Below are 26,343 nucleotides of genomic sequence, written 5' to 3' on the forward strand. Positions count from 1 at the left end.
TGTTAACGATCTTTGTTGAGAAAATGGTGCCATAGGATCTTCGGCTGGAAGCTATCCAACTAACGAATGCTCCTAAGCAAAGTATTTGAAGTCGAAACCTGTCTTTCAAAATAATGGTTTATAGACCCACAAACATTAGCTCGCGGATCCGATGTTAGCACCTCCACTTTGGTTCAAGCCAATGATGGTGGGAGTTATTTCGTAGTGATCTAGGCCGAGTTATTAATGTCATATTACAACTCGTCGTGCTGGATTTGAAAACACATCTCTAGTATGTGCAACACCGATGATGTTAAAGTGTCGGAGGGAGCTTGACAAGATGGGAATGCACGATGACGATAGGGAAGGGCATTTCCATTGGGTTTGTACCGAATGGATTGAGCGTCCATGGGTGACAACTCTAATTCGAATGTCGTTGGTGTTTGGTGGTTGTCTGTTGTGAAAATATAAATGACAGGAGAATGTGGGATCACACTCAACAACAAAAGACCCAAATTGAGGATGCTTTGTACTGTTGCAGGTATTCAATATCGAACAAGGTCTCCAAAATAAATAAATAAATTACTGAGATAACGTAAAGACACAAATGGAAGGGTGAGCCACCAAGTTCACAAATACGAAGACATTGATTAATATAACATAAAGTTCAACGGCTAGGTGGCATTGGGCCCATGCACCCGCTAGGGTAAATCAAGAAAAGAAAAGAAAAATGCATGTCACACCATGGTGAGAATAATCACCCTTTCTAATAATAGAAAGGTTGCAAAGAAGGGGGATGTACCGAGTGATAACAATGGGGAGTAGCGTATGATATTAACATGATACTTGGGTTTCTAACCGTAAATTTATAAGGAAATTCTATGCATGAGTGAAGGACCACCAAATATAATGGGAGGACAACCAAAACCCGAAATTATAGAGGGTAAGTAACATGATGGTTGTAATATCAAAGGTAATATCTTTTCTTAATTAAAAAGGCTATCTTTTAATTAGGAGATTTATTTCTTCACATTAGTGATAACATTATTGATAGGGATATCATGGTGATATTTAATTAGTTTGATATTATGCTCAAAATTAATACTTGGAGAAAAATAATATGATGATATATTATGGAGATAAAAATATATTGGAATAATGGGGATCATTTTCAAAGTAGGATAAGAGGGAATGAAATTAGTTAATAATTATCTATAATGGAAGATCTTATATTGAGAATTATATTATTCTTTCTTTTATTTTATGTTTAATATATACTATTAGAGCTATTTGCTTGATCTTTTCCTCCGAAAATGTTCTTGCAGGAAAAGGAGGATTAATATCAAATTCAGAGAAAGTCTAACACTTTGTTAAAGGGAAGTTTATTTTAGAAGCTTAGAAGGTTTATATTCAAAAGGATTCTAACACATCCATCAGAGGGAGCAGATAGAGGATATGGTTTCATCAACCGTCAGTGATATTGATCATATTGATTCAATGGGAGTAAACCAATGTTGTGATAGAATCTTCAATGATCGATAAATTGTAATAGTCAAGAGGACTGTAATTCATGCAACTATGTGAATGGGCCTACCCCTTGTGTACATCTTAAGATAAGATAAGAAAATGATATTAATGCCCAACAAAAGACCAAACAAGGTCTATGGGACTGAAAGATTACAGTAGTGAGGCTGACACCAACAGGAACACACAAAGGTGTCCAAAAATAAATGACAAAACCAAACAAAAACAAATAAAGAGACAGAGAGAATGCCAAGAAAGACTAGGAGTCCTTCCTAGGCGAGAAGAAATCAGTCACTGGATGATACGCATGCTGATGTGTAGAGGCTTTGTACTGTCTCTGGCTACTCGCAGAGGAGTGTCGCTGGTGTAAATAGCCGGAACAGGATCTAACACATCTAGAATGCCCGGTAGATCTAGCAGAGATAGAGGGCCTTTTCAAACCACACAAAGGAGATAATGGTGTAAAGAAGGTAGTAATGAGCTAAGTAGATGAGTGTCAGTGTGGAAGCAGTGACTAGATCGTGCTATCACAGAGCATAGTGGCCTCATGAAGATAAAGTGCAAGACATCGCTGATCATAGTAGCTGAAAAAGTCATATAGAGAGAAGCACTCCCAAAACAGGCAAAAAAATCTCCCTCTAATCTCATAATATACAGGGCATCGAAAAAAGAAGTGAGCCTCAGTCTCCACCTCCCCTAAAGTACAAAGCTTACAGATCCGCTCCCCACAATCAATATGATGGTCAATCTAAGCCCAATATGGTAAGAACCAACTTTGAAAGAACCTAAGGAGATACGCAGGGCGTGAAACCACCGCTAGGAAAGATAGCTAAGACGAACAATAATCCTATCAAAGATCTCCAAAAACTGCTCTGGGTAAAAAGACATCCGTGGACGTAACCCACCAAAAGGGTTAACCAAAGTAGTGGCAATGTACCGTCTGTAAATGTCAAGTCTAACATGCTCATTCAACTCCTGCCAAGAGGGGAGAAGATGAGCCAGTGCATCCAATGAGAACTGAAAAGGGGGGAGACGGTCAATGTCAATCCCAATCGAACCCAGCAAAGAAGAAGCCTGTGCATGCCAACAACGTGCGCAAGAACCAGACTCAGCCCTCGCAGTCTCTCTTTGATAAATGAAACTTGACGTATGAGTTGTAGAGTCATTCAAGCGACACAATCATACTCAATCAAGATATTTGTGTGTTATGGACTAGCTTGTGTTAGCTTCTACTATTAAGCTTAATGAATGTTTGGAGTTTCAATGGATGAAAAGAGCAAGTTGGAACTTAGAAAGAAGTCGTTAAATTTGATGTGATGTAAAAGTGTTCAATGATATAAGAGTGAGAATTTTACATTGTGGGGGGAATAACAGGCAATGTTTCATTCCCACTTGAACTATCCTTAAAAAAGGAGACATTCCATGACCCTCATGAGCAGATAAGTACTTGAATCTTTTAATTTGTAATTCTATACATACTATAAAGGTTATTTGTTTTGATCTTTTCCTTTATGCTTCAGGATATTCTTATAGGAAAATAAGGTTGGTACTTCACATATGCTACCAAAATTATGCAAACTAATTCTAATGATAGTAGTTCCAAAGACTCTGATGATTAAGATGGATAAACTGAGGCTCTTGAAGAAAACATCTTTGATGATTAAGATTATGAGATTCTTCTACATTAAGAGGGAGTGTGACACTTCTTCGAAGGCAATGCAGGAGGTTAGAAGATTGATACTCAAAGGGAGTCTTGGGTGACTGTATGATGTTTATGGGCCGACCTCTACGTATATCATGAGGGATTGATTAGTTTGAGAGGCATCCTTGGGTAAAGAGAGTTTCTGAGGAAGTAACTAGAGGACTTGACTTCCCAGGATCGATGTTCAAAGGAGAAATTTTGAGATACAATCCTTTGTGGATGATATCTTCTCTTTGAGGAGAAGTTCTCAGAGAAATTATTTACAATGCGCTCTCCTCTATGAGAGAGAAGAATGAGGTGAAAACCCTTTGTACCACCCTCTGATTGGGTTCATGGTGGTTACTATTTCACATATGATATGTAATGAAAGGTGACGATCTTTCATTGACATATATAAACAGAAGGTAACCATTATAAGATGACGATCTTATAAATGGTAGACCTGTTATCATGGTTCTTTGGGCCGAATTTTGCCGAACACCATGATAACGAACAAACAGAAGGTAATCTTTGTAAGATGACGATCTTGCAAATGATAGGCCTATTATTATGATAGTTTTTCTTCCGGATACGCCAGAAGTCATTGATAACAAAAGCATTATGATTACTCTAGATATTGTTTTGGACAATTGCAAATCATAATATATGTTATGATGGAGTTAATAACATTGCGATTGTAGTTGTTTGACAAGTCACTATTTCAGAGTGTTGAAGTCAAAAAATATGTTGTGTATAGATATCCTTGATACTGATATCTCATAAAATGTTTTTGTCACTTCTCCCTTGCTAAGAGGGAGTGCTGCAGTATAGCATCAATCGAAGTGATATACTCATTACATTGAGTATTTGTATTCATGATCTATACAAATATTTTTTTGTCTTATATTATTGATAAGAATAATATATATTATATATGTAATATAATATATATTAAATCTATATTATACATTATATAATAATATATTACATATATGGTTAATATATTAATATTAAATATATGTTTAAAGGTGAGTTATACATATAGTTAACTAAAGATGATTAACTATAGGAACATGTCTCCTCTTCTCATATTTATATGAGATCCAAATCTGCATTTGGAAAGTATCAATCACATTGGCAATGTTAGTACATTTGCAGAAAAGATCCATGTTACTTAACAATATGGTCATTCTTCTATAGGAGAAAGAAACAATGGGTTTTGATGGTTCCACACATTGTACGGCCATCTAAGCATCATTTGTCTGTATGGGCAACTCAAATTTTCAACATTGCACAATTCTCTTGTCATTTGCCCATACAGGCAGCACAAACTATTGACATTGCACAATTCTCTTCTCGGATATGGATATAGTGGCCTCCCATACGAAGACTGATGTGGATGAAGCATGACTTGGTACAACAACTTCTAGTTTGGCAATCAATTCTAAAGTGGGGAGTACCATTACAAAGGGCAGACATGATGAAGAGGTGTGACTCTCCCCCAAATTGGAAGATATAAAGGGCAGAAGGTTGCATTTGACGACATCAAAGGGAGAGATCAATTGGGGAAACTATATTATTCTCAAAGGCAGCAATGGAAAGAGGTGACTCAATTCTTATGGAAGATGGTAACCCTTTCACCAATAAGCTATAAAGGAATGTTCATTGCAAGCATTGAATGACTTACCAAGCATCACTTCTTAATCCATCCAAACAAATCCTTCATCCATCAATCATTAATTCCTCAAGTAATCAAGAAAACAATCATAAAATTCACATCAATCATCACTTCACCTTGGGATCAAGAAAACATGCAATTCAGCAATCACGCATCACTCTATCAAATCAGAGCATTTGTTATCCATTCAATCATTCATCTACCAATATATCAAACTAGCATTCATCATATCATCACTTTCCAATCATCTAATTAACAATTAAGCATAACTTGCCAATTCCGCAGATCATCAAATCAAAGGAATTCATTCAATCAATCAATCATTCAACAACAATCAAATGAATCTGCATTTGCACTTACCGAAGAGCAGATAAGATTGTTATAAGACATCAGTAATCATGCAGATATATATCAGTCAGATCAGAGATTATTGCAGACAACAGAAATCTTATTCATTTGCAGACCTATTTCAGGGTTTATCACGATATTTTATTGGTGAAGTTATACCTCTAAATATATTACACCTCTTGTTTTAATTGAACTTGTGATTCTAGATCAAAATTTAGAGAAATCTCAAAAAGGGGCATTACATCAAGACATTAATTTGGTTTTTTCAAAGCCAATTTTCAAATATGCGAACTCTAGCTGATAAATAAAAAACAGTTTAAAACATAACTAAGCACAAAGAACAGCATTTATTAGGTAAGTAGATGCCTTAATACACTTGAAAAAGCAACAACAAAAAATAAAATATCCTGCTTACTGGATAAAAGTTTTTGAATTGTTGCCCTTGCCTCCTTCCATGCTGGTCTTCCCATTGCCATGAAAGAATTCAAAGATGACTGTCACATTATTTTAAGGGTATGTCAGATCCAACTTTAGAAAAACAATTAAATTAGGGCAGAATTATAAGACAGTGACCTTCCAATTATTATAATTCTAATTCCCTTTAACAAGCTAGTACCAAAAAATATAGAAAAACTTCCTATAAGCAAATTCCTGTGCCACATTTGAAAATAGTATCTAAGTAATTATTCGACTGCATCGATGCTATGGATAATCATAATAAGAAGAAAAAATTGACAGTTACATACAGAGAAACTAACCTAATCCCACCACATGGCAGGAAGATCAATAACATTACTAAAAGGAGGGGATTTTAAACAGAACTATTAAAATTTAGATAGAGAAGGAAGGATAACCATTAGCTGTCTAGCACTGCGAATAAAAAGTGCAATCTGGCATTAACAATGTCAAAAACAGATAAAAAGTGATAGACTCGTTGATGAATAACCAACAGAAGCTTGCTATTATTGATGAAAAATGCAATAGGAATGACATATAGTAACTAAGCAAGTGGCAGAATACTATCAGTATTTGTTTGGTCATAAAGTTGTAGCAAACTAAAAGGCATACTGACATTAAGTCAAAATATGTCAACAATTAACCTGACTAAGTGACCATCCAAAAATATGTCAAAAATATTTCAATGGTTCCCAAAAATGGAAGAAACAGGTTGCAAGCTCCTAGGGGATATTTGTACTTCATAGAAAATACTCTTCAGGCAAGGCATCCTAGCCCAGAAAAGTTTAAGTCTAGTTGGCATAATAGATCTGATCTGTTTGATGATGTGCTTTGTCAGTTATGATGTTGTCATTGATGTCAACTTATGTGTCCTTTGTTGACTATGTTCTTGATGTGCTAAGTCATGATGGAATAGGTGAAGTGAAGAGTTATGTTGTGAATTGTGGTGCATGATTGTACATATGGCCTAGAGGTGTTCATCATGCTATCTCTACAGCTGCATGTGTCTATGATAAGTTTGGGACAAGTTACAATCACTTTGGTGATGACAGGAAATTGATTCAGCGGTGCAGAAGAAGAGAAGAAGATCTGACCGGTATGTTCAACAGGAATGGAACCAGGTGTTGTGATTGGAGGTGTTTGATATTGATGTTATTAGGTTGTTGTTGCAATCATGACAATATTGGTGATCCATGGACAAAGTTACAGGATTCTGAAATTCTAACAGTAAAGAAGTGAAGAACAATTTGTTAGATTCTCGATTGGAGAAGGCGGATCAGTTATTGAAGCCGACTGAGGATTGCAGGATATGTGATGACATGTCCAAAATTACATGGACTGTTAGGTATGATTCTTATTGGTCAAAATGATCGATAATTCATAGAGGTGATGAACCTAGGGAAGTGTAATACATTTTAACTTTCTCTTGTCAAATCAAAGTGTGATTGGATCTTGATGGTGGGGTGAGCTGAAAAATGATTTCAACTTGCTTGGCAGACTTCTAAGGGTGGAAATTTGAATTTCAGAGGCAACGTTGTGGTAGTGGAATGTCCTAATTGTTGAAATGTATTTACATCATTTTACGTATGAAAGAAAGGAGAGAGTCTAGAGATCGTGTGTATGACAGTGATAGATTGTGAATCAAGAAGCGTGATTCGAAGGAGAAGTTAATCCCCATGTAATTTTTGCACAAGCAAGGCAACAGTGCTACTTTTACATCAACCTTCTTGTTGTTTTCTAACGATTACAAAAGGCTAAATCCCTTAATCAGGTAGATCCTAACAAATCATTATCGAAATCCTTTAACAGGGTAACACTTTAGCTAGTGTTTGAAGTCCTCTCACAAGGGTACTCCTAACAAGGTAAAGCTCCTAACAGAGCTAAAGGTAAATCCCTTAACCGGGTGGCTCCTAACAAGATCAGTTCTTAACAGGACATATTGTAAGCTCCTAATAAGGCTAAGCTCTTAACAGAGGGTGCTTCAGAAGAGTGCATTCATATTTGTGGGCATCCCTCCCATTGTGGTTTTTTCCTATGAGAAATATCCTTGTGTCATGCTTTGAATTTGTGTGGATGGTTATTTCCTGTTCCATGTTTCATTGCAACTAAAAGTTCTGTATTGCATGCATGTGGTGAAGGTTTAAAGGATAAAGTTTTATCAGATCTGAGTTTTGATTTGTTATAAATTACTGATTCCCACCCCCCAAGTAATCTTAGGGTCTGATTATTCCAACATTTTTGTGTCCCTATTTCTCGTCTGTTTCATTAATCTGATCCAATTCTGTGTTTTCCTCTTCCTCACTGTCTGAAATCACCTCAATATAATGTATTTTCCCTTTCCCCATGCACCTGTGACCTGGTTCCCATGATTCCCTACAATTGAAGCATAATTGCCTTCTTCTAAGTTCATTGTGTTCTTCAATATCTAGCTTGTTCTTGGGAGGTGTTTCTTGGCAAATGGTTGCTTATCATTGTCCTATTTAGGTGGGGGACCTTTGTATTGACTTTTTCCCTTTGATGTGGGTTCTAGTTCTCAAGCCCTTTTTATTGCATTTTGTAAAGTAGGCAGGTTTAATGATTTGACCCATCCCTTCAAAGAATCTGCTAAAACATCAACAAATATAATTGTTTTAGGCCTCTCTGAAATTTCATTTCCTAACAGAGCCAATTTATAAAATTCAGCTATATATTGATCAACTGTACTCCATTGCGTGAGTTGTGTCAGTTCTTTCAGTTGTAATTCAGGATAATTACTGTCAAATCGGTTAATAAGATGTTCAGTGAATTCAACATAGGTATCTACATGGTTTAAGTCCCAAAATTATTTGTCCATGATGTCACCATTCATAAGCTTTCCTATCTAGGTGTAAAGTAGTGTATTTAACAATATCCCGAGACTCTGGGAGTCCGAGGCAGACACGGCCTTTCTAAGGCAAATGGCCTCTGAACTCTGACTCGACCAAGTCCTGGCAGAGTCCGCGTGGACTCGCCGAGTCCAGGGGCTCTGTCGAGTCCCAAGCCCAGGACTCTTCTGAATTTTTTTTTTTTTTTTTTTTTTAAATTAATTTTAAAAGATAGAGATTTTTGGAAGGTGCTTTTTTTTTTTAGTGTATATTAATTTTGAAAATGATGTTGTGGTATGTTAGGAATTTATTAAGGATTGAATCTTAAATCTTAAATCTTCAACTTTATATTATGTTAGTCAGTTTTTTTCCTTCATAAATTCATTGTTATACTTATGTGATCTATGCAAAAATGTGTATGAGTGTTAAGTAGCTTCTATTTATCTCAATTATTGTGTATTTGATGTTAATTGACTAAATGATGCATGAAAAACTCGTTAAATCCTTTAAAATCTTTGAATTTCATGGGTTTTTCGATTTTCCGAGTCCTTGCCAAGTCCTAGACGAGTCTGGTCACTGAGTCCAAGTCCTAGTCGGATTTTGACTTTCCGAGTCAGAGGCAAGTCCGAGTCCCGTAACTATGGTATTTAATGACTTGGTCCTCTAACACAGAATTCAACTGAAAATATGTGTCTAATTTATGAACCCAAGCCCTGGCAATAATTTTTCTAGTCCCGTCAAAGTATGGTAGAAAGACATTTCCTGTCTATCTTTGCCATTCACTATTATGATTTTTACCCGTGTCATCTATGTTTCAACTGACATCATTGTATTCTCTAAAAGTCATTTCGGACCGCAATTCTTCACCTGACATTCTCCACTCATTCAAAATCTCATCTTGTAATTCACAGAAAAGTGGTTCCCGTTCTGGTTGATTATCTCTAGGGATAAAGTTAGGCACGTAAGGCCTGGAATACACTGTGTCTACTCTGTCTGGTTGATTATTATTTACTGAATCATCTTTTCTACCATTATGACCCCCATTATTTTGATTCTGGCTTATGGTAGCAGTTATACATTGACTAGTTACATCCCTTAATCTGTTAAGATTTTCCTATAACTCCGGTTGACAAAGTATGGTAGAAAGACCTTTCCTGTCTATCTTTGCAATTCACTATTATGATTTTTACCCCTGTGCAATCTATGTTTCATTCTAACATCATTGTATTCTCTAAAAGTCATTTTGGACCGCAATTCTTCACCTGACATTCTCCACTCATTCAAAATCTCATCTTGTAATTCACAGAAGAGTGGTTCCCGTTCTAGTTGATTATCTCTAGGGATAATGTTAGGCACAGAAGGCCTGGAATACACTGTGTCTACTCTGGCTGGTTAATTATTATTTACTGAATCATCTTCTCTATCATTATGACCCCCATTATTTTGATTCTGGCTTATGGAAGGAGTTATACATTGACTCGCTACATCACTTAATCTGTTAAGATTTTCCTATAACTCTTGTTGACCTCTGGCTAGTTCTGTAATCAATGTTCTGGTATTGGATTCTAGTTGTTCCCCCATGTCACTTAGTTCTTCTATATCTAGTCCTGGAGTCGATTTATTTCTTCTCAGACACTGTGTGGGCTGGTTTTCTATTCATAATCTTTCAGGCCCTCGGGTTAGCAAGATGCACAGCTCTAATAACAATGTAAAATTCCAAACATAATATATGCTAATGAAAACACAATCAACACAATCTATACCTTGTCTATAAAATGTATGTGAGTTTAAGAATCGAATGATAACACTTTCAACCAAAACATTTGTTGCAAGAATGGACAGTACATAAATGGTTTATTTCTTTAACCAGAAATACTGGTTACTTATCCAGTACAAAGATATTAAATTCTTCAGCAAAGGAAAATATCATGTGCACCAGGTACTGACACTTCCATTGACTGTCGTATGTATGAATGAATGCTCTAAGTCAAGAGCTGGATTAAGAATGATGTGGCAATCTTTGACGCCCTTCAAGAGAGATGTTTGGAGTTCTTAATTCGACCCGAATGGTAATCACACCAACCAATGTGCACAATAGTTTGTCATGTGTAATCTCGCCTCTGTGTATTTCCATGACCACCTCTATTAGCCATTTAACATGATTAACTCCATCTCCATGTATTCCCGACACCTCCAACAAATAGTAATGCTCCCTTATTTTGTCCTTTACAACCAACATCACATCGTCGTTTATTACAAGCACAATACTTTTGTCACCAAAGGGATGACTCAGCACAACTCATCATTTTCCTCCAACTACAATACCGCCTCACCAAGGGATAACTCAAAGCATTTGCCTTGACGATTGTACACCGCGTCTTCTCCTAGTTACAAATGTGGCCCATCTCCATTCTATACATAATTACTAGAACCGACGTAGTATTTGATTGGATATTTTCATCCCTGCATGATGTCTTCAAAATTCTTTGCCGGCAACTTTTGTCACGCAATTCAACCACTAGGTCAGATATTGCGCTGACGAAATGATTTTGGCTCCCGTTCAAGAAATTTACAAACTTTGATAAAATTCACCCTTGTTATTGATCTGAATGTTTGCCAAATTTATTAAAGGCAATTCCATAGAGAAACTCCTAGTTTAATTATTTAAATATTACGTTATAGTATTTTACTAATGTCTGAACTGTTAACATGATTTATTATAATTAATTATTCAATCTTTTGACAAAATTAGCTAATATTAAATAATTAATATTATATATCCATATTGTATTAATATTTAATGTAGGTGTTACATCCCAATTTTTGACCTAATTTGAAATATAGCTGTTGAGGTTCACATGAAGACAAATAAATTTGTTATATTTCTGTGAAATGATAAGATGGTTAGTCGTTATAATTTCATGTGAAGATAATATGCTAGTTGATTATTTATCACGAATTCATGGAATTGAAAAGGCAGCTAACCCTTATGATTATTTATAACTTGTTATGATAAGATGATTTAATTGCGGAGAATTTTCTTGCAGGGAACACGTCGAAGGGGTGGAAGTATTGTCAGAAAAAAATTAGGCACAAGAGCATCATCATCATTGGGCAGATGGGTCGCAAATGGGTTGAGGACCTAGCGACTTGAAAACAAGAGACATCTGTAGGACCCGCATGAGCTATTTAAATAAATAATTTAAAAAGCATAAATTATTGAGTTAAAATATAAAACGTACTTCAAAAGATTTTAATCAATCTTTCACCTTATTATTATAATAGATATATCTATATACGTACATATAGATATAAAAATGAAATGGCACCAATAAATTATAATATCATAATTTAATGATGTCACCCTATTTATATACTTGCATGCACGTATACAAATATATATTATAATAACATTTGAAAATATTAATCTTTCCAATTCTTCTTTCCAACTTTTTCCATAATTGAATTAATTATTGGAATTTGAATGGATTTCTTTCTTTGAAACCGATGGAAGCGGAGAAGCCACTGCTAGTCAATAAAATAGAAGCCGTAATGGAAGTTAGACATCACAAAATCCTAGCCTTACTATCTTTCGGCTACCATTTCCAAATACCCTGCTTTACAACAATCCAAGTTCCATGATAATTCAGTATTAGGAAAGATTATCATATGTAGCATTGTTGTTGGTCACCTTCGAATTTCATAGAGCCTTCCATTTTTTCTTTTCATTATATATTTTCAATTGGTCTCAAGAACTTTTTTTTTTTTAGTCATAGTTAGTGATAAGATATACTAATCAATGAATCCTTTTAGAACTTATGCAAAGAGCAGATTGCTCAAAATTTCCAAACACCTGGGATTCACCGGTTGTATAGCCATGTAAGGTGAAGAAGTGGAATGAATCTACAAGAACGCAGAAGAGAAATCATATATGATTAAATTAATTAATTAATTAATAAATTTTGCAATCTTTAAAAATATCTTTTTCAAATCACAGATTGTGATAAGCTAGAACATATATGTTATTCATGAATTTGTTGGGAATCAACAAGCAGAGCCAATTGTTCTGAGATCCGAGCACCTAGGATTCACCGGTTGTATAGCCATGGAAAGGGCGAAGAGGTGAGATGGAGTCTGCAATGACTTAAAAAATAAAAGTCAGATATGAAACATTAATTCTAGAATAATATCATTTAATAGCTCATGCATGATCATGTTATTATCACCTGTTGTCAAGTCGAATAGTGTGTTTAAATACCAAGATGCTCATTAGATGACAGATGTTTCAAGTCCAATTCCGAGTAGAGAGGGCCTTCCTCGTTAGAGATTGTGTGGGGATTAGTTTTGGTCCAAAGTTGGGTGGTTAAGCCCCTGACAATGTTTCGCCTCTCCCCATGTTGTAGGACGTACAACAGACAAAGATAAGCTACGCATTCAATTGTTTGTCGGAAACAGGTATTTTAACTTTTATGAAGTATATGCAAGAAGAAAGTAAGATTAATTGAGTTATATTATCAGTGCAATTATTTTATACTTAGTTGCAAGAGATAGATTTATCTAATGGATTGTTGTTTCAGTCTTTCACTTATATGAAAATTAAATATGAGCCTATCTTCTAATCTTAAGTTATTGCCACAGTTAAGAAATCGGAAGGAGAGAAATGATACAGTGGTATCTAAAGCCCTAAATGATACAATGGTATCTGAAACCCTAATTGATTCAGTGGTATTTGAAGCCCTAATTGATTCAATCGTATCTGGAGCCCTAAATGATACAATGGTATCTGAAGCCCTAATTGATTTAGTGGTATGTGATGCCCTAATTTTATATAGTGGTATTTTATGGTAATCGTCATTTGATTTTTTTTTATATAGCGATATTGGATGGAAGTCGTTATATGATATTGTTATAGTAGTATTTGTGGACTAATCTAGGGGATTGCAGAAGCATCCCTACAATGATTTCTCGGTTCAAATTCCATGGTATGTGGATTTTAATTTCTATAGTAAAATCCTTGAAGGTGTTTTAAGTTCTTAGTTAATAAAATTTGTTTAACTAATTTTAACCATCAATCCCTTTCATGTGAATGAAACTGAATTAACTGTCTTCCTATGAAAATGAAGTAATGACTGTATTTCTTTGAGTATGTTAGTTGTTAGTTAACACCTGAAAAAAGTGGTTGTTACAATAGGGGACATTACATTAGTTCCCTTCACGATCTCATGATTTCAACATTAGATTCCTATGGTTCCCCCATTCTGTCAATAGAACAATACCCCTTCTCGTGTATTACCTGTATCACTACCTGACAGGCTAGCAAGATCACCAACTTTGGTACCACTATAATGTCCCAAAGGCAAATTGACACAAATTGCCCCCAATTTCTCCACATCGTACAACTAGATGTCATACGTAGCCTGCTGACTCTACCTTTAGTATGGTAAATCATAGTCTATCTATTGTTTATCAGTTATGCACCTTATTGTATAGCAAGTTAGACCCAAACCCGTACTATAGACCATCATACCGTCTCTACACCCGAATGTTTATATAGTGCAATGATCTTCCAACCTAGCTCATATGGTAATCCTATCGACAACACTACTTTGCATCCCACGCATACTGTCAACACTCCTTACATATGGTTATCTCTCCCCACACACTGTATAGAAACACCTCCATATGACAATTCTCTCTCTTCCCACACCCCCATACATGACACCTTTGTATGGTTGCTCTATCTGTAATCTCTTCCACATGACAGTTCCCTGGAGGCTTTGGGGAATAGCTTGACATCTAGATGCAGAGATCTATGGAATGAACAATACAATCTTCGTATATGTAATACTGATTGCATAAAATTAAGCTCTAAAACATTTGCTTGATCTAGAACTTGATTACAACTTATCTTCAAATAAAGTTATAACCGATTTGGACCACAAGCAGAATAGGGTGAGGAGTGACTCCCACCAAAACTGCAGATGTAGAATAGGGAGGATCTTGCACCTTCAAAACTACCACAAAACTAAACTCCAATTGGAATTCAGAAATACAAAGAAAACGAAGAATTCACCCAGCTTATGACTATGCCAAACTCGGCCTTATAAATGAGCTCTAGGAAATTTCCTAAAGGGTAACAAATGGCCGACACCAAATAATTTATAACTAACTAATTAATTCAAGGGGCCCAAAAAATATTATTAATTTCAGGACCATACAAACAATTTTAATTGAGCCATTTAACTATATTAGGGGCATTAAAAGATTTCTCGCTCAAGTTCTTCCCCATGTGACAGACTCTATTGGATTACCCTAAAAACACAAGATAGTACTACTGGTATTTGTTCATTATATGCCTCAAGTGACTATAAAGAAAGGGCCATTTTGTGGAGCTGGATGGCCACTTCTTCCCAAAAGCCGACTAGATTATTATTGATGACTTTAATATGATTAAAAACAAGGACAAAAAGGGAGGGAATACTGTATGTCGGAAAGGAAATAAATTCTTTTTTGGTCCAAAGCTAAAAGAATCATTAATCTTGTGGACACTCTAGCCAATAAGAAAATCTCTCCTCTTCAATCTAGTATACTTTGTGCAGAAATCAAGCTTCTGATCAGAGGATCTATTGCAGGTTGGATAGGATATATGCAAATCCTTCAGTTTTTGCATTTGTTCATAATGATGAGAAAATGCAGCACATGTTTCCCCAACTTCATTGTCAGATCACTCACCTATTTCAGCCACAATTTTGATGGAGCTTCATCCCTCCCACTGCATCCTAGAAAGGATGCTCTTTTCAAGGCCAATGTCTCTTTCCTACATGACAAAGATCTTTTGGATGCTATTTGGAATTTGTACTGCTTCTTGCCTATCCAAATTCAGTAGTAAGGACCTTAATCCTATTGGACAGTGGAGATATCTGATTCTTTTGTGGAGAAAGATGTTGCAATTTGTGGGGAAAAAGAGAGCAATGGATAAGAATATGTTTGAGGGCATATTACAGCTTAAGCTAATGTATGTTGAGAGAAGAAATCAAGGGTTGGGCACAATGAAGCATACAAGGCCAAATTGGTTAGGACTAAATCCTTAACGATAAAAATTCAGCGGTATAAGTTTCAAGGACAAAAAATTTGAGGTAGGATGACATGGATCAAGGAAGGAGATAAAGCATCCAACTACTTTAAATTGATGGAGGGAAAACAGAAAAGAGAGTTCATTGAAAAAATCCATCATAATGGAGGAACTATGAAGAACCCCCACGATACAAAAGAAACACTAAAAGAAATTTAACATGGTCGTTTTACCTCAGAACAGAACAATGACAGTTTGGAGAGCACGAGGGAATGCTTGGGCATTATTCCAAGGAAATATTTTGCTAAGGATGCTCATGAGCTTGATAGGGATATCTTGGTTCAAGAAATTAATGATTCTATTAATTCCCTGGCTACAGGAAAATCACCATATATACATGGTCTGCCTGTTGAATTTTATAAATCTGACATTGAATGGATCAGTCTTGAATTGTTGGAGGTTTATTAAGATAAGGGAAGGAGATGAATAGAGGTGTGATAACATTAATCTCTAAAGATGGATACAAAACACTAATTAGAAAGCGGAGGCCTATTACCAGTGTAACTTAGAGACTCACACCCCACCCCCCCCCCCCCCCCCCCCAAACCTCGAAGTACCCGTCCTAAGACGTACCCGCACCAAGTATTTGAGTACCTAAGTACCCCCACCTCTATCATTTCGCAACCATGCTGCCGCTAGGATGGGTACTTGAATTTCTATTTGAATTTTGATTTTCGAATGTTACCATTGGGTATGTAATATGTTACTATGTTGAATTTTCAATGGTTCTAGTTCATGTTGCAATTTTTCTATTTTTAGGTATTTTAATTTGGTATGTTTTACCATCATTTCATAACTAGCATTCCAAGTTCTATATGTATACTATACAACACCCCTCCCTGTCTCATCCTCCCCTTGCCACCATCCCCTAGCCATCCCTCTATTCCGAAAAATGAGGCCCATTTTTCCCCGCGTCTTGGAAACTTGTCCCATCGTCTTGAAGTACCCCAATAGTGGTGTTACATTGTCATTACCCTCCTCAATCTTGCATATAAGATTCTGGCCAAAACACTAGCAAGGAGGTTAACAGGTCTTTAGGTACAAATTATCTAAATTCCTCAAACTGGATTCATAAAGGGAAGATATATTCTTGAAAATTTGATTACAAGCTAGCAGGCCATTCATTGGGCTAAACATTATTCACAATATTCTATATAATCCTACTAGATTTCGAGAAGGCTTATGATAGAATTGAGTGGCCATTCATACTAGGAATGCCTAAGGTTTTTGGATTTCCCCATAGATTTTGTACATGGATTGAGATCTTGTTTAAGGATTCATCTACTGTGATAGATGTGAGTGAACTCTCAGACCATTGAACTTCAAAAATCAATCAGGTAGGGATGTCCAATGACCCTTGCTCTCTTTGTCATTTCAGTTGCTGCCTTATACTATATACAAGGCAAAAGGAGTTAGGACCACCAATGAAATGAATCAGATTACCTAATGCAAACTCGTAAATTAATGCTCAATTTGCTGATGATACAACTCTTTTCATGGAACTGTCTCAGGAAAATTTTCATAATGTTGTTAAAAGGATTCAAATTTTTTTGTGAGGCTTTAGGTTCCAAAATTGCCCCTCACAAATCCATTGTACTTGGGTGGTCAGAAGTGCATACTGGATTCTCCAGAGGTGAGGGTGGTCAGGGCCCTCAAGCTCAAGGGACGAGGGTGGTCAGGCCCCTCAAGAAATGTCAGATACTTGGGTATCCCTTTTGCACTTGATCCCTCAATCAAGAACATGTGGGATTGGGTGTATAGGAAAATTTAAAGTAAACATCTAAAATGGCAAACTCACCTTTTCTCTCTTGTTGGGAGGGTCCAAATTCTTTGAAAGGTGTCATCTTCTCATACCATTTACTATTCTTATGCATGGCTCTTTCATGGTTATCAAATTAATAAAATTGAAATTATTATCAAGGACTTCCTATTGTCAGATTATTAGAAAATTGCAATGTTTCTTTAATGGTCATCTAAGTACTTAGTTTTTATATAACCTAGAAACTTTCTTGATAGCTTTTTAAAAAAATTCTATTTCTTCCTCAGTTATTCTCTATACAAGGAGACTGTCTACATTTGTAATTACTCACTTTATCAAATTTTATAACATGGTATCAAAGCAGGTCAATAGGATTTCATACAATTTGGCAAAAAATTTAAGAAAAAATTGAGCTTCTTCTGATCTGAATTATTTTCCTAGATATTTGTGTTTCAATTTTTTAAAATAGAAATCGTTGCAGGTATTTTAAGAAAATTTTATGGTTTATCTTCGAAGATTTTTACTGAAAATTGTGAGCTTGGTCGAGGGTTTTGATCACACAATTTCCTGGCTTGAGTAAAAGTCTCCGATTTTCGAAGGTTGCATGTACTTGCATATGCTTTTTGTGAGTTGCATGTTGGTTACCACATAAAATCTCATTTTTTTTGTGTGAAGGTTTCTCTGATGGGTTTTCATGATTTCTCCCTTAACAAATTTATGATTATGTAATTTGCACTGTTGTGAGCCATTCCTTTCTGGGTTTTCACAATTTCTCCAAAATAAAAACAATGAACTGTAATCTTGGCTTTGGTGATATTTTTCTAAAAATTGCAACTTTATGCAGTCCATTTTGGGGCACCATGCTCTTCTGCAAAAATTTAGAGGGCTTGCCTTTTTTTCCTCAAAATCGTGCAGCTGTTCTTAGTGTGTCTTTAGCTAAAAGGAGGGGCAGCTTTGTTATCCAACATTAGTTGGACATTTTGTAATGATTTCTGGTTAGAAATTTTGCAAATCTTGGGAGGGTTAATGGCAGACTCATCTTTGAGGCAGTGTCAGTGGCAGGCTCTTGCCTCCTGTTGCAGAGCATTCTAAAGAAGGGGGCAGCCTTTTCTATTTTTTCTGGATGGATTTTGGTTACTCTTGGTCATTAAAATTCTGCAGATCCAAGTAAGCTCTCAACAGCAGCAGAGTTATCTAAAGAATTTATGACCAGGAGACATGTAGACTTCAGCGGGGTAATTACAATTACCATTAAGGGAGAGTATTAGAATATTGTAATGTTTCTTTAACGGTCATCTTAGATAGTAGTTAGTTTATAGATAACACAGAAACTTTATTGTAAGCTTTTTAGAAATTTTCTATTTCTTTCTTAGTTATTCTCTGTATAAGGAAACTATGTCTCCATTTGTAATTACTTGTTTATCAAACTATCAAGTTTTATAAAACAGATATTATTTGTTGATCTCATATCTTTGATACTATAGTGGTATTATCATTAAGCTTATCCAGATGTAGTAGTGGATTTCCTCAAGAACACCATACTTTAACTGTTTATCCTTTTGCAACTTTGTCTCTTTAGAGACTTGACAGAATTGAATTACCGAAATGGCATGATGTGAAAAGGATGGGGATATCACAATTGGGGTTTGAAACGGGAGACATGACACTATCACCCAAAAACCTTTCATGTTTGTAGCTCAATTTGCCTCACCTTTTTAGGTTAATTTTTGGTGAGTTATTACAGGAGGAAATTTTGATCAAAATATGGACAAGAAATTCATCTTGTCAAAATGCTTTATGGGTTCCTACAGTTCAAATTTAATAGAATTTGGATGAAAGTTGCAAAGTTATGGAGCATCAAGATTTGATCATCCTCGGGAATAGAGATGCGGTGTTCATGCACAAGGGTGAAACCCCTTGAGGCTGAACCTCAATAAGGGAGGAGAAAGTGATTGTCAATTAAATCACATTCAATCACAAGCATTTCTGAATGTTAACGTAAAAATGTCAATTTTACAATCAGAATTAAGCCTTGGAATTGCATATTCTTTAGCCAACAATTTAGGCCCCTTGAATGGAACAGAAAATAGAAACCTCTAAGTTACACATGTAAGGCCAACTATGTTCCGCCCTTGCCTTGCCACATTCTTGCTAGGGTTGATGGATTGTGCTCTCAAAAGTTTAGGCTATGAGAGTATCTGCACTATTTATCTCTGATGACATTAATTATCATATTTATGCTAACTTCATTTGGATATGACTTTAATAATTATATTTTTACCCTAGTATAAATGCTATGAGTTATTAAGGCAAAATTTTGGCAATTGTTAAGCGTTTATGGATTTAATCTAAAAATTAGTTGTGTTTGAATTCGAAGTAGAACATTTTTATTTTAGAATATGACATAATGAGGTTTCTGTTTAATAGAACACGATGATAGATTAGCACCACCTATTGCTTCAACTATGATTCTGATATTGGATTTGATGTGCACAATTGACTCTGCAAGTCACAAAGGTAGAACCGCCGATGTGGCATGTGAAGAAGTAACTAGTGGATTTGTGTTGAAACTGTCTCATTTCACCAAGGAAGCAACGACACTGTCCTTTTTGTGTTGATCTTGTCACCTCAACACTAGGGGTATAGAAAACTAAGTAGCATATATATGTGCCACATCTGTTCACCATAATATGTTTGTTTATGTCTTTGTCTGTGCTTCTGCACTTCCGGCTATGTCACAGTTTGCAGTTGCGCCAAATTCATAAAAATTTCAAGATTTATTTCACTTGATCTTTCAGTGTTTCTAACTAAATTCACTTCATTCCTCTGCTCTTAGGAAAAAACTCATAGGACATTTCTGAGATTCAGCTATTAGAAGTTCATTAACTGTCCTACCTAAACAGTGGGGTCTTCCTGTTAGAAATAAAAACACAAATGCCCTATATAATGTGACGTTGAACAAGCCTGCAAATTAAGTTAACAGTACGAAAACAATCGATTTACCTGCTTCCAAACCTTAGTTGAGAGGAATTCATGTACCTGCTTCCAAACCTAGTTGAGAGGAATTCCTCCTTGTCATTAAGACATAGACAGGTATGTTGCCTTGTGATGAAGAGATAACAAGAATAAATTCTATAATAGCTTCTCTATGAGATGGAAAGAAGAAACTGGAGAAGACTACAGGAAAAACAACAAACACGAACAGCACCTTACAGGATGCATCTATTCATTCATGGCAAGCACATAGAGATGCTGCCTTACCGAACACATGTTTCTTCAAATTGTAGCATGTTCCTGCAAATGACCAAAAGCAAAGTATGGTACATTCTTCCTACCTGTTCTTGAACATGTGCTGGTCTGTTCACATGAAGATTACACAAGCAGGAGACATGATGTCTCAAAATACTTTCCAGGCAACAGTCCAACAACCTGTGCCCTACCTGTAAAGATCTCGTTACAATATTAAAAAAATTAAAAAATATCAAGGTTGCACGGGTACGTGGGTACGGGAATGGGAACGGGTACGGGTACGTATATTTTTCAAAATAGGGGACGGGGGTACGTGTGTATGCCTAATTTTTTCTATATAATTAATATTTTATAGAAAATATAAAAATCAAAATATATGTCATGAGTCATGACATTGAGCATTCAAAACAAGAAATTTGAAAATATGAGCCATAAGTCAAATTATAATATATACATACATACATACATACATACATATATATATATATATGCTATTGCTGAATGTTTAATGTTTAACTTATTTAAAAATTATACTTTTATATTTATAAAAAATCTGAAATTATAAGTCATGACAATGGTTTTTCAAAACAAGAACAGTGATAAAGTTTGCAAATGTAATGTATTGTTTCCAGTTTCAGATTTGCTATATGTTTGAAATAATAATACATGATAAATGCTTAGATGCATAACAAAGAAGGCAGACTTTAAACATGAACAAGAAGATCCTAAATCATATGACAATGACATATTGCAAATGATAAACTTATGACTTGAACAGTGATAAAGTTTATTGTTAATGAGTATCAAAGTTTCAAACTGATTTGGTATTGAATTAAAATTGATAAACAACAAGCTAATACAAAAAAAAAATCAGAATCTTAATCAAAGTCCTTAGCTATGATGCTCTCCACTGAGTACCTGGTACGTGGGATACGTGTACCCGGTACTTGGGTACGTGGGTACGAGTACCAGGGGTGTGGGTACGAATACCCATGCAACCTTGAAAAATATATATTGGGACTCCACACAGATTTTAAACAAAATAATAATAAAAACAGTAATTACGAGAAAATCGGAGTTTTTTTTTTATTTCTCTTATTTCATTCCACAGAACTTGAATCATATCATTCAACTTCTTCCTCAGTCTTCTTCCCACCAGAAAACAAAAAAATTCATTCCGTCTCAAAGGTTTTGGAGAGAATATACACAAGTAAACAGTTAAACCACTGGATCCGTAAAGATTTTATTTAATCCTTTACAAAAGTGATAACAAAACATTAAAACATGCTCTAAAACTGAATAATAACAAAATCTTAAAATACGCCCTAAAATAACAAAATATTAAAATACCCCCATAAACAATATGGAAACATTGTTCCTGTGTCAAGCACATGTAGTTGCTCCTGCAACAACTTGTCATTTGTACTGAGGCGGAAAATCTTAAGTAGGTGCAATAAGAACAACGCCATACGTAAAAAAAGATTGATGTCAGTTTAGTTTCATTGGAAAAGCCTGAGGATTGTTTAAATATGGAACTCACAAACTCGAAGTTATAAGATTGCAAGGAGATTTTATTTTCATTTGACATATATGTTGTTCAAATGTTGCATGTTGATTTTGACCCCTACATAAAACTCGGGAATAAACCCAATTTCTAAAAATAATGTATAGCTAAGGGCCTGATAGGTGACCGGACGAGATGCCCCAATTGTTGGGTGTAAGACTGTAAGTTTAGACGGCGTTGATTGATGCTATGAAATGATACAGCACATCAGTTCAACCCCATCTCTAGACGCCAATGCAATGTGACCTTGGTTATTGGTTGCAAGTTTAGTGGTTCTCTGTTAATATACAACGGTTCATTTTTCCAGTTACAATCCCAACTTTCAACAGCACGAAATAATCATCGATTTGATCATTTACTCTCACAAGAGACACCTTAAAGAAAAAATAAGTATTAATGCTACATGAATAATTAAATGTGGGTCACAAAAGAAATAACTTTTAAATTGAATGCTCAAAGCAGCTGATTCCCAAGAACAAGATAAGTGAATGAAAACCAAAGACAACAGAAAACAAGATTGAAATGTTGTTTCTAGACCACCATTTTCATGGATTGAGCATCTCAGAAGTAAAGTTAGTCGAGCCATTGATCCACAGAACGCCCAAAATCGCGATAAGCACAATACGCACAACACAAATGGAAACAACTAGCTCCAAAAAAAATAGAGTGCACTGGGACCTTTGATGTGATTGTAAATTCCCTAAATAATCTCTGCATTTACCAATACTACACTGAATCTCGCAAAAAAAAAACACTAACCAATAGCTAAAAACTGAGATTCCATTCTTAATAAAAGAAATTAGAAAGGCCGAAATACATGTCGAGTTCAGATTGAGCTTCTCGTATAATCACTAACAAAACAGAGGAAAACCAAAGAATTCGAAACTGACCTGCAAAAAACAGTCCGAATGTTTAAGCAGAGGGCCGTTGAAAAGACATGCTTTAGCAAGGACGCTAAGGTCCAACACATGCTCTCCGATGGCCACTCCCGGTCTTGCCTGCTGGTCAGCAGTTGGCTTGAACACTCCATATGGCAAATTTTGTAATGAAAAATGTGAATCTGCGGGAACGTTCACAAACGATGCCAATCGGGTTGCCATTTTTGAGGATCCTTGTCGCAGAAGAAGAAAGCACAAATAATTAAAACCCAGTGAAAAAACTTAGTTGGCAAGGACTTTAGTAGGTAGGTAGTTTGATTCCGCGACTCTTCTTGTCCTTCAGACAAATCCAAGATTAGACGCAACTGTCCACGCAGATGATTATCTGCCTGGGATTTATGTAAATAAAGTATTGGTGGGAGAGCTGCCAGATTTTGTTGCGTATCTATGGGGTCATGACATTGTTGCGCTTCTGCGAAGAGATCTTTATTTACCTGGTTAGCTGTGGGGTCCTACGGAAGGGACTGCCCTTCCTATTTGTTTAGAAACATGTTTCTTCGTAGTGGATAGGTATTTGTAGTGGATAGGTATTTGTCCACGTTTGTCGTGCTTTTTTTAATATATATTTTTTAAATTGACAAACTAGTATGTATATCTTTGATATAAATCTTATATAAATGTCATGCATATCTTGAAGAATTTATTTAGTACTTTTTAATTGGAATAAATTTATGAATATAAAATTTGATGGTAAATTCAATTCATATGAGATAGTTTAGAGAAAAAAATCTATAAATTACATTACATGTTAAGAGAGGTGGTCATAAAGAGATGACATATATGGATAAATATGAATATATTTATAGTAATTATATAATTGAAGTCATTTTTAAAACTTCATTTGTAACATATAGGTTGGGTGTTTTGCAAGTCTCTTTGTGGGCCTTTTTGCTTCCTTGCTTTTTTTTGCATCCTTAGCTAGGGTTTCCGTACATATTGCATTTAATGCGAGAAATCTTGATTGTGTTTTAAAATCGACCACTCTTAGCAAAGCTACTAATGGTGTTGTTGAAGTGTTGCATGTCGATGTTAATGGTTCCTCCTTCAAGCAAGCATCCCAGGAAAGTCATTCCCAAAGTCGTCCACAAGGTAAGCCTTCTAGCCTAGATGACATTTTACTAGTGTCTGGTTTTGATCAAGCTTGGGAATGACTTGAAAATCATATGTTGAATGGCTATTTTGTTGGAAAAATTCCTTCTGAAAGTGTACACAAGAATTGGGTTTCCAAGTCTTGGCTCTCTCATGGGGTTCGCCTTAACGGAGTGCAAAACCTTATTAAATGCTTTTTCCTTTTCTAGTTTGGCAACCATTTGCATGTGGATGTCTTTCTTAAAGACAACCCTAGTTTATTTGTACCTCTCTTTTGGTTTTCCAACCTTGGTCCTAGGACTTTCAAGTCTTTGATGATAAGAAACTTATAATTCATGTGTGGGTTGAATTCCCAAATTTGTATTTGTCATGATCGTCTTTTTTATCCAACATTGTCCAATTCCTTGGTCATGTCATTTGCCTGGAATTTGAAAGGTTTAACCATATCTACCCCCAAAAAAGGGTTTGTGTTGGAATGGATCTTGCTCAAGACCTTTGTGAGTCATTCGAAATTCAAGTTGGTGATCGCTCCTTTTCACAAAAATTTATATATTTAAATTTATCATATACTTGTTTTTAGTGTCATTTGGTGAGCCATAAGATCAAGGATTGTCCCTTAATAGCCTTATAGCCTAGGGTAACTTTATAGGCTCTTAATACCTAAGGATTATGTTCTTGCTCATCCCTCAGACACTCTGAAGGATGCAAAAACTTGAACAATTGTGGTTCGTAAAGGCAATGTCAATGCTTCCAAATGGGTTCCTTTATTGCCTCCAACATCAACTTACACTGCCAAGTTTTCCACCATGGTTTCAAACTCGATCACCCTGAGGAATGTTCTAGCTCCTTCAGAGCCACCAAAAAGCCAACCACCATCTTCCTTGACTCCTCTAGTTTCTGCAATTCTAGTTTCTACCCCAATTGAGCTTGTTGGTTCTTTTCATTGTTGTTCTCACAACTGTTTAGGATGTGATGAATTTAATGTTGCAGGATCCACTAAGACACAATTGTTTCCAGGCAACCTCTACCCAGCATTCAACTCTAAGTTGGCCCTGTATAATAGTTTCTCTTCTCTAGGGAGTAAGGATTGGTAAGCCTTTGCAAAATCTTTTTTTTTAAATAGTTGGGGCCAGAGACACATTGTGTATCCTTTGTCAAGTGCTTTTTGCCAATGACAATGTATACATTACTATCAATGGCTAGTAGACTACCTCCATTAGGTTACATCAATCCATTAAGAAAGGTTGTCCTCTTACTCCTACCTTATATGTTTTGGCGGTGGAGGGGTTTAGTTATCTCCTTGCCTCTGATACCTCTGCAGGGTGTGTTTGTAGCATCTCTTTACCCATTCTACTGTCCAATTCGTTAATGGTCATTTTGCATATGATTCATTCCTCACTCAAATTAAGGACAAAGCCAACATTCAAAATTTCATTCATTTCCTTGATATTTTTTGCTTGGCCTCTGGTTCCTCTATCCAATGGCATAAGACTCTTTATTTTCAATAACCCTTTTGTCACTCCTCAATGGGTTTTAACTTATAATGGGCAATGGATTCTCCATGGTCAAGTTTTCCAATCTTTTGGAATTCAATTTTTCTTTCATGGGTCCCCAACTGAACTATAGAATACAGTTTTGGCCAAAATTGAGACCAATGTTGCTTATTGGATTACCAAGCCTCTTTCCCTTCCTAGTAAATTTCAAATCTGTTCCAAGATTATTTTTGCTACTCATGTTTATTATTCCTCTTGTTGGTTGCCTTCTAAAGAAGCATATGCCAAATTAGATCACCTTCTCTAGGATATATGTGGGCCTTTGATTCTCAACGACATGGTTTTCACTGAACCTGGGAGTATTTTGTCTCCCTCGTCATTATGAAGGTCTAGGTCTCATTTTGACTCACAGACAAGGCCAACCTCTTTGTGTTAAATGGATTATCTACAACATTTCTAGCAACAAAGAATGAAAAGTTTTGCTTTGTTGTCGCATTGCTTCTGGAAATCCAATTCATCATCCAACATAGAGAGATTTGGGGTTTCACAACATCATGTTCATGACAAAATTGGAGAAGATTTAAGGCACATTTATTTTCAAGAGTATTTG

At 35.7% G+C, this 26,343-nt stretch overlaps 1 protein-coding gene across 1 annotated transcript in view; it reads right to left on the minus strand.

Annotated features, from left to right (window-relative positions):
* Positions 1-23,365, minus strand: part of LOC149532696 (fumarylacetoacetase-like) — a 186,704-nt gene extending 163,339 nt beyond the window's left edge. The window contains exons 1-2 of the mRNA XM_089807770.1: positions 23,104-23,365; positions 5,626-5,704 (exon numbers count right to left, since the gene is read on the minus strand). Coding sequence (XP_089663896.1) covers positions 5,626-5,704; positions 23,104-23,313 — 289 coding nt within the window. The 5' untranslated portion in view covers positions 23,314-23,365. The remainder of the gene's footprint in view (positions 1-5,625; positions 5,705-23,103) is intronic.
* Between the last annotated feature and the right edge of the window lie 2,978 nt (positions 23,366-26,343).

This window comes from Cupressus sempervirens, chromosome 10 (assembly GCF_028749045.1).
Source record: "Cupressus sempervirens isolate cs-2001-9-10 chromosome 10, ASM2874904v1, whole genome shotgun sequence".
NCBI classification, from domain to species: Eukaryota; Viridiplantae; Streptophyta; class Pinopsida; order Cupressales; family Cupressaceae; genus Cupressus; species Cupressus sempervirens.